The sequence below is a fragment of the Pteropus medius genome, unplaced genomic scaffold, assembly GCF_902729225.1.
Source record: "Pteropus medius unplaced genomic scaffold, Ma_sr-lr_union100, whole genome shotgun sequence".
Lineage (NCBI taxonomy): Eukaryota > Metazoa > Chordata > Mammalia > Chiroptera > Pteropodidae > Pteropus > Pteropus medius.
Genome location: NW_024340849.1, coordinates 46,272,510 through 46,290,522, shown reverse-complemented (window position 1 = coordinate 46,290,522; position 18,013 = coordinate 46,272,510). Strand labels below are relative to the sequence as shown.

At 35.3% G+C, this 18,013-nt stretch overlaps 1 protein-coding gene across 5 annotated transcripts in view; it reads right to left on the bottom strand.

Moving 5' to 3' along the window:
• The window catches only part of PTPRM (protein tyrosine phosphatase receptor type M), a 699,551-nt gene that overhangs the window by 388,034 nt on the left and 293,504 nt on the right, over positions 1–18,013 (bottom strand). For all 5 annotated transcript variants that reach the window (XM_039845844.1, XM_039845843.1, XM_039845845.1 and 2 more), the window contains exon 5: positions 14,623–14,738. In XM_039845844.1, coding sequence (XP_039701778.1) covers positions 14,623–14,738 — 116 coding nt within the window. The remainder of the gene's footprint in view (positions 1–14,622; positions 14,739–18,013) is intronic.

Below are 18,013 nucleotides of genomic sequence, written 5' to 3'. Positions count from 1 at the left end.
GATTTTGTTATGTATATTAAACCATCACTATCTACTAAAGTTTAATGGCATAAACTCCAGCTTTTGCATCTACAGTTGAAGTTTGGCCCAAAATAACCTGGAGTGCAGGTGAAAAATGTTTGTAAAGCGTAAGTAAAATGCACTTGGTGACTTGTATAAAGAATGGAATGGGAGACACAAAGCAGATGTAGTATGTCCAAGCAGGGACAGAAGAGAAATGCAAGAGAGAGAGGCTTTATTCAGCCAGGTGGGGTGGGGCAAATTCAGAACCCAGATGGCAGAGCATTGCAGATGTCTATGAGATAACAGACAAATCTGGAATGGTGCAGACCTACACAAAGTATTTTCAGAACACTTAAAAGAGAAGAGATTTTTAAATTCAAATATTTACTATAAAATCTTATTTTTTAAATACAAGAAATGATTTGAAAAACTGTATATAATCTCATCACTTAGAGATAAATATTTTAGGGCACATTGGTATTTCTGCATCAAAATACAAATAATGACTATAAAGAGGAAAAACAGAGGTCATAAATAGCTTCACATTAATTCAGGTCAGGTTTGGTCACTAAATTAATTACAAAACTGGACAGGTTTTGTACTAAATTAGGTTTGAAAAACTATCAGTTTTTAGATTTTGGAATAAAAGAGTGACTTCCAAGAACGTACACAACTAGTCTTACTCACCCACATATACAATCACCACCTCCCCAACACACCCCAATATCACTCTGGCATGATCCCCCACCACTCTTCTGGTTACCTTGGCTGCATCCACAATGGATTCCTTATGTCTCCTTATCACACAGAGATGCTCCACCCTTGAGTCCTCTGTCTTCCTCCTCCTGGAAAGCTCTCCTCAACTTCTCCCCATAGCTAACTCCTTTATCCCTTTCTGGTCACACTGCTCAAATACATTCTCAATGAGGCTGATCCAAACCCTAGATTTAAAAGTGAAACCGCTCTTGCATGGCACTGCTTTATCCCCTATCTCCTGCCTAGCTTCTCCTGAATGCCACTGATCACTCTCTAACATACGACATAGCTCTCTTGGTATGATCATTGTCTATTTCCCCCCTATTAGAATACAAGTCCCACAAAGGCAGAGATCTTTGCCAAGTTTTTTAATTTTTATTTTTATTTATTTATTTATTTATTTTTTTATTGCTGTTTCTCTAGCACAAACACCATACCTGGTGCATCTTAGAGAGGGCTGGTGGTAATATTAAAAGGGATTTATGCATTGAATAGGTAACTGAACAAGTTGATTTTTAAGATGTCTTTTGGTCTCCCAATACTCTTTCTCGGGTCATAATTAAACTGGAAGTTCAGAGAATAGCGGCCAGCTAGTTTTCTCTGATTGATACAAGGAGGTGTGAAAAGGCATATGACTTCCTTTCCCTGTGTTCCTTTCCACATGACAGGGATGACCAGATAGCATAATGTGTTCAGAACTTCAGTACTCCTGAGCATCTAGGAGCCTATGGGGAAACGTTTTGTTATTCTGGAAAAACAAAATGATAAAAATGTACATTTGGGTAGGGGTAGCAAATTTGTCAACTAGTTTTCTCTCGGTTTTCACAGAGTTAAAAAGAGGCAGTCCTACCAAGGACTGGAGCTCTAAATTATTAATAGCGATATAGCAGGGCAATGAAAAATCACCAAAGAAAGGCATTCTGACTGTTCTCTACAATATTAGAGTTCACTGAGAGAGAGAGAGCGCCTAGGACACAACTGTCAGGAACAAAACTCCACACTCTATGTGAAGCATGACACCATACTGTCCAGGGTTGTCGAAGAAATTGCTAATCCATCTTACATTAACTTAATGAAATGACCATGATGGCCATATCTGAAAAAAAAATTCATCTTAGTGGGTTAAAAATACAGCTTTTTATACAATCACAAGTATCTTTAAATAAGCATGTATTTCCATTTGAGTAAGCTAGAAAAAAAGTACTGATAGTTATTTAAATTAGACTTACAAACCTTCTTTATGCAGTGGACTAACTCTAGAACTTCTAAATGAGCAGTCATTTACCAGCAAAAAGATACATATTAAGTCTTTCAGAAGTAGTTTCCCAATAATCAGAGTAATGATTGAAAGAAATTGAGGTCTGAGAAGTTAGCAGCACTTGGAGCAAATTAATCAGTCCCCAGGCATTTTGTAGCTGCTCTGAGTGCACAAGCTTAGAGGAGATATGGGCCAGCCGCCCTTCTTTAGCCATACAGGTGGGGATTAAATTGCACTTTCATTTATTCGATAGGGAAAATAATCTCTATTATCCCACTTCCCAATATGCTCATTTATAAGATATTGATTGAAATTCTTAACACTGGGTTCACTAATAATATCAGTATGGCCCAGAATAATTTTGTTTAAAACATTTTATGTAATGTAATTTAAATCCAATGATAATTGAATACCTCAACAAATCTACTTTCTGGAGCCTATATATTTTTTATTTTAATAACTAAGATAGTGTAGACCTTTGATTTCTAGGCCATAAGCAAGCTAAGCCAAGTATTTATCAATTTGGAATACTGTAAGAACCAGAGCTTCTTACTTATATTATCAAATACTGTGAATATAAACTTTATAATACAGTATAAATAAATACTTATAGGCATGTTCAAGTAAAACATTTGATTATGGAAATTTAGAACCTCATTCTGATATTTAGACATAGTTCATTTCATTACATATTACAATGATATTTGTAATATTTGAATAATATTATTTAACCAACCCGTGTTTAAATTTTATTTAGAAGTTAATCCAAATAATATAGAGTATACATAATAAATGCAATAATAAGAAATACTAACGAAATTAGAAGTTCTTTAGTTTTAAAATCAAATAATCATCTATTGACTGGATAACCCAGCTGCACCAAATTACGAAGCCTGACAGGTTAGGTTAAAGGTTGAGTTTGAAAGACAAGAACTTGACTCTGTTTATTTCAAAACTCTATTAATGGCACTCTAATATGAGGAAGACGGTGTAATCATTTATGGTGTAAAAGTGCTTGTGTAATCATTTATGGTGTAAAAGTCTAGGTTAGTCATGAAGTAAAAGGCATGGCTGGCTAAGAATGTGACTTTTTCCCAATCTATATGCCTTAAAATACACAACTCTTTCTGACAACAACATAGTTGAAAAAAAATAAATAAATAAAGATGCAAAGTAAAAGAGGCTAAAGGCCCTGTAGTGCTGAATTTGAATTGGAATTGTCAGTATGATCTCAAGACATGTTTTATTTTTAAAGCATGTATGTGTGCATGCATACATATTCTAGCTCTGTCTGATGGGAAGACCCAGAAACATTAAATAGCAGTAATGAGCACCTCTGTGGTCAGATTACAATGTCTAGTTACCAGTTCCCACTAAAAAGGAATCAGGACTCCCTGGAGAAATGGCTGATTCTAGGTCATTAAGGGAGAATTGTAAAAATACAAGCCCAGAACATACTGTCACACCAGAAAGCAAGAAAGCCATCTGGGATAGCCCAAGACAGGGGTTGCCCACTCTAAGTAAACAATAAAGATATTAGCTGAGATGAATCAAAACACTTCAAATGTGTTTAAATCTACAAGTTGATGACAATGATGATGACAACAATGATAGTACTAACTCCCTTGCTCACTTTTAGGTGATGTCAGTGAACTATCTCATTATTTTAGAAACTTGTTGAAAAAGACAAAGTATCAAGTATTTACACCATCTTTCCATTATGATTTATACATCAGGGTGACCAAATAGTTGCTATGAAAAAGCTTTTCTTTTCAGAAATATTCTATCTACTAAAAAAAGGACTGATATAATTAAGCCATTCTGCAACCTAACCCTTAATGAATTAATAAACCTAGGAGTAATCATTAATGGTTGGTAACACCACGAAAAGAGATATAATTTGCTAGAAACACAATACTAGTCAGAAGAACACATTAAATGACAGTACCAGAGGCAATAAGACTCAAAACATAAAAAACTACACAGGACAGACACAATTTCAACAATAATAACCACCACCATAAATAGGAGAAAATAGGGTAGAGAACCTAAAGATAAAAAGGACTTGAGAGACTCATCATCCAGTTGCAAAGTGTAAACTTTATTACTATCATAATTCAAAAAATCTAATAAAAGAAATAAAGTTATAAGACAATCAAGGAAATGTGAACACTGACTATTTTTCCAGGGCTTACCTAGTAACTATTATTTTATTATTTATTATTATTTTAAGGGCTCTTATCTTTTAGAACAGGGGTCTGAGGCTAAATCTGGCTCCTCGCCTGTTATGCCAGCTCGCAAGCCAAGAATAAATTTGACATTTTTTAAATGGTGGAAAAAATAATAAATAATAGTATTTGTGACAATAAAAATTATATGAAATTTGAATTTCAATGTCCATACGTAAAGCTGTATTGAACACAGCCACACTCATTCTTTATGCGTTATCTGTGGCTGCTTTCCTGCTACAATAGCAGAATTGAAGAGCTACTACAAAGATGACTGGCCCGCACAATTTGCTATCTGAAAGTTTGCCAACTCCTGTTTTAGGAAAACATTTACAAGTCAAATAATAAGATGACTGAAATTGCATCAAAATAATCAGAGAAGGAGCAGGTGGAAATATAGATGAAGCAACTGGCCACATATTGTTAGCTGCTGAAGTTGGATCCTGAGTACTCTTAAATTCATTATATTATTCTTTCTACCTCTGAATGTATTTACAATTTCTATAATAAAAGTAAAAAGAAACTTTTCTCCAAAGAAGCAATTAGAAACTAATCTCCCATTTTTGTATTTCTGAATGGCTATTTTAACCATGATTATTTCCCCAGGAAAACAGATGATTTTGCGGCTGGCTTATAACTACACCAATGCCATATGAACCAAAGAACCATTTTGTCATTCACTTCCTGCAAAAGAATCAAGCCATTTATATGTTAAAGGTATCACCATATTAGAAGAGAAAATACAGTTTGGCAAGGGGTACCATATCCCAGGGGTAGCAAGCCTTACGCTATAGCAACATTTGCATAACTAACAACCATATACTTAGCACAAAGAAAGTGTATAATAAACATTTCTTGAATGAAAGTAATAATTAGCTCCATTAATTTGTCACTTGTCCTGTGTGCTTAGTAACATCATTTCTTATAACAAAGACAAACAATTTTATGACACTCGTGCAATATCCAATTCTCTTTCTTTGAACAAGGGCATGAAGGATGGTATTTTTTATAAACAGGAGAGATGCAGAAGAGAATAATGATCTGCTTATGATCTCGAAGTTCATTCTCTGTAGGAACTTCCTGGCAGCCACTGTGTGCCAATCAGAGATGTCTAAGGTCTTGTCTCAAACTGGGTCATGCTTAGGAATAAAAGCAGCATGATTTGTTCTCCATTGCACTTCTATAGTTCTAAAAGAAATTTTTGAAATTAAAACCCATCAAAAATTGTCAAGTTTTCTTTATATCTCAAGGAAGGATCTAAATAAACTTCCCTCTCTCTCCTCTAGGTATGAAATTCCAAATTATCAATCTGAAATCTTCTAAGACTTTTAAGGCCATTCAAGGCAGAAACATAAAACTCCTAGCCAAAACATTTTCCATTTTTCCTTCCCTTCCAAAAAGAAGGAAAAGAGAAGAAAAAAAATTGAAATCTAGCATCAAAGCTCTCCAGGACTTGGATCACTAAACAGAGACAGACAAGGCAGACAGAGTGTTAGTATCCTCTGCCCCCAATCACCAGAATTTCGGAGCACAGCCATCCTCATCGTCCCTTCTTGTGACACAGCTGTGGATTCTTGAAACAAGAGAAACGAACACTTCGATGACCATGAGAAAAGAAACAATAAATGCTTTCACAGGATTTACAGTTCTTGGATCCAAAGCAAGCAGTCCTTAAGATTAGTAGTTGATACATTTCTCTTCTGCTCTCCAAACCAGCCCGACCTGTAGTTTTCAAAGTTCAATTTCACATCCTGGCCCAGGGATCTTCAAGTTGCCATGGAGGAGAAATCCCACTGTTGCCCCAGATTTACATAGCGCATCCCACTCAAAGTACCAGTTGTTTATATCTTTTTTGACTGAGTTATGTAATATCACAAAGTACAATTTATTAATTTCTCCCAGAATCTCCCTAGACATGTCATACTGTTTCATCATTGTAAAATAAATCTTTACCTTTAAATTAAGGTAATCTAAAATCATATTAAATTAAAACACACGATATATGCTTAGAAGGCTTTTGATGGTTTGTCTAAATGTTCAGTATTGTATTATATATATGGATATTTAACTGACTAAAACAATAATGGATGTGATTTCAGCTGCTCAAAAATTTTAAGGAGCAAGTGGTTCCTATAGCAACTGAAGACAATCTTTTTTGTGCATTCCTGGTATTTTCTATGATGATAAGTGATGTTAAATTTATGCTTTAATATATATGGTATAAAATACCCAAGTTAAGCTTGCCCAGGGAACCATAATTTTACTCCTTTCGAAATCACTTTATGGCTTTTAAATATAATAGCAAAATTGTTCTGATATACAGTTGTAGTTTTTTCTTCTTCATCTATAATTAAAACTAATACAAAAGCTAAGGCAACATTCCACACATGTGAATACAATTTTAATTTTAAATTCTGATAAAAGCTATCACTTAAATCACCACATGTTTATGAATCCATGAGGAAATATCTGTGTCTTTGTATTATGCAAGAGGCATTATATAGTTAAGGACATAGATTCTGGACTTACATGGCCTGGTTCAAATCCCAGCTCTTGTTACTAGCACTGGGCCACTGGAAAAATCACTGAAACTTCCTGAGCCTGTTTCTTCTATAAATGGGCAAATAAGAGAGTTCTCCTAGGGATCAATTCAGGGGGGAAAAAGCCTTAACGTAGCCTAGCGAAGTATCTAGCAGTGCTAAGCAAATGGAGTGGTAATTATTCTATTTCAACTACATCTGTTGAAGTCAGTAATGGAAATAATATAATTTATAATTTATTCATTCATGAGCCAAATTCTATAGTAGGTCAGGGGAACTATTCTTATGAGAATCATTGTAAGTTTCAAAAAATCCTCAAGATTTTCCTTTTTATCTCAAAAAAGTTCTAAAATTATCTGAATTCAGTAAAGGAATGTAAGACATTTATTAGTCTGGTGAAATACTTTTTTCACAATTGGGTATCTCATAGACAAGTGAAATTATATAGTAAATGTTCAAAAGAAAAAAAAATCTCTGGGCCAACAACTAAAAAAGTTTTGATCCCAAGTGAATATTAGTTTTAGAAAATCAAGCTTCCAAAATTAAGAGCTCGTATTGAATTACATTCCATACAAAAAATAAAAGGCTAGGTTTTAGTCATCAATTACTGTGACACAGGTCTGTTGTCACAAGATGAGAACTCAAATGGATTATCCTTAACACAGGTATATTTCTATTACCTTTAACTGAGGTCCTATGGCAAAGGAATTTTTGAAGGGGAAATTAGAGAACAAAATTTTACAACAGAGAATAAAAATGCCTAGGAAAAGGGTACAAGAAATTAAGGCTTAGGAAAGATGATATATTAACCACATTTGCTTCCAAAATTACTCTAACTCCGAGTGTCGTTTTCTATATATTCTGAAACAGTAGGTGATACCACTAGGTTCTATATGTCACTTCTCTCTTTAAAGACAATCAGCCTAAAACAAGCAACCCAGAAAGACAGGCAGAGTTTTTGCCTGTTTCTTGTGCCTGTTTTCCTGGTCCAATATGGGTCTTTGAGATTCACCTGGAGGAAATACATGATTTGATCAAGCAGCTAAGTGCCATAAGCAGGTGTTTACTGAGCATTTGTTATGTGACAGGTATTTATTCTAGATATTGTGTTGCAATCAGTGTTTGAGTACTTCATAGTAATACCATTAGATTTCTTTTTCTATTTCTATGAATTGATGTTCATTATTAAATCATTTTGAAATGTTATTCTGGTGTCTAACTTCTAATAAACACCAAATTGTTTGCTAAGAGTAAAACTCAGTTATAGTGTGCTATAATAATTCTAAAGTTAACATGGTTTTTTCACAATAAATCTGAGAATATTTGGTTAAAAGGCCAATATTATTGAAATACAAGGTTACACAGTAAGGAAAAATTTCCAAGTGACAAAAGTTACTAATTTGCAAATTAGCAAAATATTTATACTTATTAATTGACTTCCACTAGCAGAGTTATCTTAAATAAGTATCACAATAAATATATAACAAATGACTGTGTTAAAGTTTCCTACTTTTTCTGGGCTTTGAGATATATATATATCATGTATATATATATATATATATATATATGATACTGAGAAGAGAAAATGAAATTCTAGATGTTCCTTTTCATACTTATATATTATTTAATGATGCACAATTGCTGAGTTATGTATTTTTATGTATTTTTAGAGTATATACATATATACTTTAGGGTTATTTTCAAAATACAGGCTCCACGAGTGATTGCAAAGTCGATAATAACAAGAAACATGGTCATGTTTTGGGTGCTTGAATGATTTTACAAATACCTTTCATTTGAGTATCTCCCATGGTTACAATCCATACTGTATGCATAGATTGCCATATCTGACAGTATATAGCGAGCATCTTTAACAAATCCATTGCTTATCAGTTTTGTACTATATAAATACTCTTACAGACACTGTCTTCCTACTGTACATTGTCTGGAAGGTGTTTTAAATACTTTGTAGCTATAACGGGAGATATTCATGAACTGTGTTTTATTTTGTTGTTCTGTATTCTAGAAAGATCGATTCTGCATTGGCAATAACCTGTGTGGCCCATAGATAAGACAGAAAAAAATGTAAGCAGATGGCACACATCTGTTAATCACAAATATTTCTTCATTAGTGTCATCATCAGATTTATTTGTGTTATGTTTTGTGAAAGACTATGACAGTGATCATATTTAATCTATATTTTAAACAATCAAACCATTGGCCATTTTTCATAGATGTGGATCAATATGTACATGAAATATATATGGGCTGGTTTTTTCTTTTTCTTTTTTTTGTCAGGATGGCTCCTTGATGTTAATCATGTAATGTCAGTCACATCCAAATTCTTTTAAAGAAGTGGTAAGAGCATACTGCCTATTTATCTAGCATTGGGATATAAGAAGACAACATAGTAGAGTGGAATTAACTAGTGGTGAATAAAAGTAAAGACACAGAAGTGTACTATTCCCAGCTACGCCATTTCTCTTTGTGGCTTTAGACAATCTTGAACCTCAAACTCCTTATCTACAAAAGAAGCATAAGACCATGTGATATACACACATGAAACTGCAAAATTCCTGTGGTAGAACTCAAAAGATGGTAACACAACTAACACAATTTATTGCAAGTGATTATACTCTAAAACATTGATATTCCCCAAATAAAAGATACATTATTAATTTCTAAATCTTGACTTACTATTGGGAAGATTTATATTATAGAAAACCCCAAAAATATTTTTTCTCATTCAATTTTCTGCCTGGATCTCAGAGATCTAAGTGAGTTTATGTGCAGAAAAACATTTTTTAAACTGTTTTAGCATTAGTGTAATAAGGAAGAAATGTCCATATTCATATCTCTAGACTAGAGAGACCTGATCTGTGATTCCAGGTTTGCTTCTCACCACACCTTCTAAAAAACGGCCTGAGGCTAAAGGCTGGGGCACAGGCAAGAGGGCAGGAGAGCCCTGTGAAACCATCACAAACGCTGCAAATACTCATCACCACTGGAAGCCACTCCTTACACATACAGGCTAATAGAAACTATCCTTGGACATGAAGGATGCTATTCTTATTTCGTTAGCTATTAATAAGATAAACATCTCCCCACACCTATCCAACCAGAGGAAATGAACCATTTAATAGTAAAATTATTCTAACATCACAAATAACAAATTATTCTAACATCACAAATAATAAAAAAATAAAATTATTCTAACATCACAAAGCAAATAACATACTGAGTCCAAGACAAACTAAGTTTCACTTAGAATTTCAAAGTTAACAACAGTTCTATCTAATCATCCCTTTCTGGACACGACCATGTGGAAAGATGCAAGGCACTATACAGTCCCCGATGACAAGAAAGGCAAGAAAGGATTGATCAATAAATAAAGGCATTAATAGATTAATTGTAAAAACAATTTATCAATACTATGATTAAATTTAATAGAACAAAAACAAGAGAGACCTGGTACACGAGAAATTCAATATGAAAGTCAGATCGAGGCTACTAAATACAGGTACCAGTTATATCTTATTTCTGCCTTTTTCTTTCTTGACTTGGAACACATGTCACTCTTTGCTTCCTACTAGTGATTGTCGACACTGGGCACACACTGGAATCACCTGGGAAGCTTTTAAATACTGAATGGGGGTCCTATCCTAGGCCGATTAAATCAGAATCTTAGAGTAGACCGGACATTTTTAAAAATAATTCCCCATGTAGAGTAGTGGAGTCAGGGTGGAAAACTGCATTTAGACCCTCAAAATATTAGCTAGCTTTCTCCCTACAACATGATAGATTCTCTTTAAAATAGTCTCCCACTATGAAATAGGAAATATTAAAGATCCCTAACCCCCAGGAAATGCTCAATTTAAGCACAAGTATCCCAAATCTAAGATATCTGCAAAAACGTAAAAAACAAATTGTATTTCCAGCTTGCCTGTAAATTCTTAAAAATTTACTCTGTTGAGAATAAGACTCTGTTGAGGTGAGAGCTTAGACTTCACATTGTATTCTCTCAAGTAACATTAACACAAATATCAGGAGCAAAAAAAATTTTCCTTGAAAAATTATTATTTATAGAAATAAATCAGAGATGACAAGGATAGTTTCATTTTTAAAAGGTAGTTAATGCATTGCGAAAAGTGCCAATTAAAAATATCTGCCTCATCAACTACCACAGATAGCCAATCTCGATCAAATTTAATACCAAACAACCTCTAAGAAAATAATTCTCAATCTCTAACATTAAGAATCTAAAATAATTAGGAAGTGAAATAAAAAGGAAAAGGTCGACTACTAAAGAACCAGGTCAAGCATAGTTTTCACATGCTGCGAGAAGCTTTTAAAGTAACGATTACAAAATTTTTAGAGAGAACACAGTAAAAATGAATTTGGTAGATATAATTTCAGTTTCTGTGTACATTCCTTCTTCCTGGCTAGGGGACACTCTCAAAGGGGCAGTAGGATATGATAAAAGAGAGTGGCATCAAGGTAGAAGAGAATTGTGCAGAGGACCCAATTGTATTTAAGAAGCTACCTGCTGAATATATTCCCCATTTGTCAACACATTATTGACTAATCATGGATAGCAAGTTTGGCACTCTTCTATTTTTCTCCAGAAATAAAGGAATAAAAATGACTATTTGAGACTTCTGGTCAAGACGGCGGAGTAGGTAAAGGCTGTCTGTGCTCGCCTCCTCTCATGACCGCATCAAAATTACAACTAAACTACAAAACACCCATCATTGAGAAGTGCCTAAAATCTAGCTGAATATAAGTCTTACAACTAAAGACATACAGAAGAAGCTACCTTGAGACTGGTAAGAGGGACAAAGACTCAGAATGGACTGGTTTCACACCCGCAAGTGGTGGCTAAAATCGGGAGGGATATCTCAGATGCAGAGTTCCCTACTGGAGGAGCAAGGAGTCCTAGCCCTATGCTAGGCTCCCCAGTCCATAGCACTGGTTCTGGGAAGAGAAGTCCCCACAACTTCTGGCAATGAAAACAAGCAGAGATTGCAACTGACTAAGACAAGGGTTGCTAGAGTGCCAGGCATTTCCTTAAAGGGCCTGTTAATGAGCTTACTCACTTGCTCTGAGCTCCAGCACTGGAGCAGTTGCTTGAAAAGAGCCAGGGACATGTGGGAAGGAAATGAACTGTCTGATTGCCAGGCAAGGGATGGTGGAACGGCTTTCTCCCAGAAAGAAGTGCTGGCAGAACCCATCGTTGCTTTGTTGAGCCTCCCTCAGGGTGCAGACACAGGTAGCCACCATATCTGAGTTTCTATCAACCTGGCTAATACTGGTCACCCTGCCCTGTTGATTCCCTGAGAAACTGTTCTACTCAACTTGTGGGCCTACTCAAGCCTCTTCCAGTGGCTTTTCCATTCAAACGGCCTGTCTTGGCTCATGCTGCAGACTTTCATAAAATTTTTCAAAGGTTCACAAAACCAGAACAAGTAGCATCTGGTCTTGGCATGCCCCATACCTCTTGCTGAATAGCCCTAAGCCTGGCACTAGTGGCAGCAGACCTCAGTTCATAGTTTGGCTTCTTGAGGCACCTCCAAGCCCAGCTCAGGTGGTGGCCATCTGAGGATTGCTTGGTGGTTCATGCCAGAGGGTGCCAGGCAGGGCACAAACTGTGGCTAACCTTGGCTTGTTGCGGGGTTCCTCCCAGGAGGCCCTGGGGCCAGCATGCCCAGTGGTCGGCTTCAAAACAAGCCTGAACACTACCCCGAGGCTGTATCTGAGGACAGTACACCCAAAAGGAAGACTGGGCAGACACCAGAGCTCTGCTAAAGCAAACCTTGCTTCATGGGATCAGCCTGTGCACAACACTTCTTCCATTGTAGTCACCAGTCTTCAGAACAAATCAGCCCATGGGTCAATCCCTTCCATTGACGTGTAAACAGCAACCAAGTCTCAAATACTATAGAAGGGCACATAAAACCTGGAGCACCCGGCTCAGGTGACCAGAAAAATTGTGCCTCTGGGCCCCACAGGACACCTCTACATAAAGCTTCTCTACTAAGACTGGGAGTCAAGTAGCCCTGACTAATACATAAAAACTAACACAGGAAGACAGCCAAAATGAGGAGACAAAGAAACATGTCCCAAATGAAAGAAGAAACATGTCCCAAATGAAAGAACAGAATAGGTTCCAAAAAAAGAACTAAACAAAATGGAGACCAGCAATCTATTAGATGCAGAGTTCAAAACACTGGTTATAAAGATGCTCAGTGACTAGGGGAAGAGTAGATGAACTTAGTGAGAACTTTAAAAAGAGATAAAAAACATATAGATGAAGACAGAAAACATAAAAAATAACCAGTCAGAAATTAAGAATACAATAACTGAAATAAAGAATGCATTAGAGGGAATCAACAGTAGATTATAGAAGCAGAAATATCAAATCAGCAATTTAGAGGATAAGGTACAAAAAACACCTAATCATAACAGCAACAAGAAAAAAGAATCCAAAAAATGAGGATAGTTTAAGGGGCTACTGGGATAGTATCAAGCATACCAACATTCACATCATAGAAGTATCAGAAAAAAAAGAGAGAACAAGGAATTGAAAACCTATTTGAAGAAATCATGACAGAAAACTTGCCTAACCTGAAGAAGGAAACAGACATACAAGCCTAAGAAGCATGGAGAGTCCCAAAGAAGATGAGCCCAAACAGGTCCACACCAAAGCACATCATAATTAAAATGCCAAAGGTTAATGGTGAAGAGAGAATCTTAAAATCAGCAAGAGAAAAGCAATTAGTTACCTACAAAGGAGCTTCCCATTAGACTGTTGGCTGTTTTCTCAACAGAAACTTTGCAGGCCAGAAGGGATTGGCAAGAAATATTCAAAGTGATGAAAAGCAAGGATCTACAACCAAGATTACTCTACCCCTCAAAGATATCATTTAGAATCGAAAGACAGATAAACAGCTTCTCAAATAAGAAAAATCTAAAGGTGTTTATCAACAACAGAGCAGTATTATAAGAAATGTTAGAGGGACTTCTTTAAGAAAATGAAGAAGAAAAAAACACGTCGAGATATGAATAATAAAATGGCAATAACTACATATCTATCAGCAATTACTTTGAGTATAAATAAATTAAATGCTCCAATGAAACAATAAAGTGGATAAATGAATAAGAAAACAAGACCCTTACATATCTTACCTACAAGAGACCCACTTCAGATCGAAAGACATTTAGAGACTGAAAGTAAAGGATGGAAAAAGATATTTCGTGAAAATGGAAAAAAAAAACGAAAACAAAAACAAACCTGTGGTAGCAATACTTATACCAGACAAATAGACTTTAAAACAAAGGTTATAACATGAGACAAAGAAGGACCCAGTGATCACACTTCTGAGTAATTATTCAGAGAAACCCAATACACTACTTCAAAGGGATATGTGAATCCACATGTTCATTGCAGCATTATTTAAAATAGTTAAGATACGGAGAGAAAGACTGACTCTTGGATTTTTCTCTAGAAGAGTGAGGAAAGGGAACTTTATTTATTTTTTGTACTTTAACACATTGATCTAAAAGTAATTTGACAACCAGATCTTCAAAGCTTGATGGCTAAGCAGAAGCAAAGAAAAAAAATTCAAAACAAAGTCTGTGACAAACAATAATTAGCTTATCTAGAACTCTTAGTAATCTGGCCACTTAGAAAAGGAGGAAAGGAACCAGGAAATCTCCCCCACAGCATCCATCTTCCAACAGAGACCTGGCACTGACACGTTCCTCTGGTCCTCTCCTCAGGGGACATGCATTCTTTCAGCTGGATTCTCACTGAACTGGTGAAAAGAATTACTGTACCTGTAACCAGAGCCTGTCGCCTGCCACGGTCCTGCCGATGGCACTGCACTGGAAGGTGGCAAACTGGCCAGCATTCACTTCCACATTCTGAATCCTCAGGAAGTGCGGAGTTCTGGCTATATGGAGAAAAACAATGAAAGATATTAAGATTGGAGATCTGTAACTCATATGTGTCTTTTGGATCCATCTGCAACTTTGGGGCTTTCCATTCTGTTTACTTTTGAAGAAAATAATGCTTTTTCTTATCAGAGCTTTAAAGAATTCATTATAATTGTAAAAGAGATCATGGAAGGCTTCGGTGAGCTATGTAAAAGATAAAAAAGCCAAGTGTTCTGGGATAGAACCAAACAGAAAGAAGATATTTTATTGTTCCTGCTGTGCAAATTATCACGGCTCAGCAGTCTTCTTGTAATAACAGATCTGTATTAATAAAGATTATACTGAAGCCTAATTGATGTTTTGAACAAAAACATATTATATATTTATACTAGCAACATGAAAAGAACAGTAAGAAGTTAAATGATGTTGTCAAGGAAACTTTTTAAGCCAAGTACAGAGCTGTGTATAATATATATTTTAATACAACTAATTGGTATGCAGTATTACTTGGGTAAGATTTCCCAGCTACCAAAAATACTACCCCTATAGAGAGATTCTGTGAAATTATGCCGAGACTGCCATAGTATGGCAGATTTTGCTGACTCTTATTTCCAATTCAAAAAGAAAGAATGACTTCAAATGTTAAACAGCATTAAGTCTCATAACACACATTGTCCATAGGGGGCAGCTGTTTAAATAAGGATAATTCTATTTGATCTGAGAAGCACAGACCAATTTATGCACAACACTGGAAACGTGTCAAGGAACTGGAATGATAGGTCAAGGACTAAATTGTATAACTTCTGCTTTTAGGAAAAAATTCTCTTATTGTAACAATGATAGAGTGAAAGAGCAGCAGAGTGGGGAGAGAGGAGGTTAGGGAATAGAAAAGACAACAGGACGATAGTATTTACTTGGATGAATAGATAAATTTAGACAATAACTAGAATAAATGATTTATACCCTGCCAGCTTTTCCCCTTTGTCAATGTGTCTTTAGGCTGTCTAGACACTTTGAAAGAATGGTGCCCACTACTGGGTAACTAAAGATGATAAACTCGTACTAATATTAGTCTGTGCTGAACATAATTAGGAATGGAATTGGGTTACTCTCCAAGAAGAAAGAAAAAAACAATTTTAATATCAATAACATACAGGAAACTCTCATTACTAATTTGGAGATTACTAATAATTCAATGTATTCTTGAGCTTAGCATGCAAAAATCCTAAAGAACTTCTCAAAAAGCATTATAACATTGGGTTATTGTTTATACTATTAATGTATTAATTTAAAATACCATGAATTATTTTTTCACTAACTTAATAAAATTACCCTTTGTCAGGAATAACATGATTCCATGGTTTGTAAAGATCTCTGTAAAATGTCTCTAAATCAAATTTCCTTTCTACTCTCTGTTTCCAAAAGGCTAAAAGACCAATTGTTTTTAGAAAATGAAAAAAGATAACATTTTTGAGCATTTCTGTGCTAGAAACTTTTCCACTGAATACTCACAAATGTTCTGTGAGGTAGATATCTTTTCCATTTTACAGATAGGGGCGGAAACTTATGTGTATTGGCTCGTAAGTGTCAGAACCAGAGTGTACAGTTTGGTCCACCCAGTTCCAAAGCCGAAGCACAGCCCGCTGCACCACACTGCCTTTGCAAGTCTTGCCACCAGTGCTGCCTTTCCCGTGTTCTTCATCCCACTAGAAGGGGCTCTGTTGAATTTTAGCTTCTTTCAAGGGTCTTTTCAAACACTATTTCTTCCATGAAGCTTCCATGGATTCTTTTGTCTTGTTGATAGAACTTTTCAATATCACATATTACTCAACATCACATATCTTATATACAGTAGCCCCTGGTGGATGCCTGAAACCACAGATAGCATTGAATCTTATATATTCTGTTTTTCCTATATATACATACCTATGATAAAGTTGAATTTATAAATTAGGCACAGTAAGAGACTAATAACAATAATAATATAGAACAATTATAACAATATATTGTAATAAAAGTTAAGTGAATGTGGTCTCTCTCTCTCAAAATATCTGCTAACCAAGATGGCTACCAAGTGACTAAAGGGCAATAGCATATACAGTGTGGATATGCTAAATGGTGAGACAGAGTGAGACTGTGCGAGATTTCATCATGCTACTCAGAATGGTACACAATTTAAAACTTATTGTTTATTTCTGGAATTTTCCATTTAATATTTTTGGAACATAGTTGAAACCATGGAAAATAAAATCATAGATAAGGGGGGACTACCATATTACAGTTATTGAGATGATATTCCTTGTTGGCATTTTTGGGATGACATTCAATGTTGTCTTAATCACTTGTGTGTGCAATAAATAGCACTTGATATTAATGCTTCCCACAAAGCAGAAACTCAATATCATAATTAAATTGATTTCATATTATTTAAAATAAAACAATACACGTATCCTTGAAAGTAACTGACAGTTGACCCTTGAATGTAGGGGTTAGGGTTCCTTAACCCCACACAGTCAAAATTCCACAAATAGCTTTTGACTCCTTCATCACTCAATTACTAATAGCCTACTGTTGACTAGAAGCCTTACCAATAACATAGTCGATTAACACATATTTTGCATGTTTTATATACTATATTCTTACAATAATCTAAAGAAAATGTTATTTAAAAAATCATAAGAAAAACACATTTACAGTATTTGTTGAAATAAATTCATGTATAAGTGGACCTGCATAGTTCAAAACGTGTTGTTCAAGGGTCAACTTGCAATTCTAATTTCTGTAGAATTCTGCTCTCCTACCTCACCCTTGATACAAATGAGCAAACTTTTACTGTATGAAAATTTGTAGCAATTATTGTTTTAGATTTACCTATTCAGAGATCCCCAACATTAACAGAGATCATTAAGAATTTGACATTTGACTAAATTAATAAGACTACATTGGAAGCTGAAAAGCTGTTTTCTTATCAAGGAAATTTAAACAAAACTGAGTATTCCTCTTCTTCTAATCCAACACAATATGTCTATTACAATACAAAAGTCATCAACTGGAAACTTTTCCAACTGTTTTTCCCCTGTAAAATAATTCTAAGTACACCCTCTGGCCACTTGGACACTGTAAGTATGCTCTGTACACACCATCGGGAAAAAGAAGAAAAACAATGTAAGTGAAGACTCCTCTGTTCGCCAGTGTATTTATACGACAGTAGATTTTAGCTACTTCACAGGAATTCTAAGGTAGCTGATCAGAGCAACTTATGCTTTGCAATCTTTCAGGGGACAGACTCTCT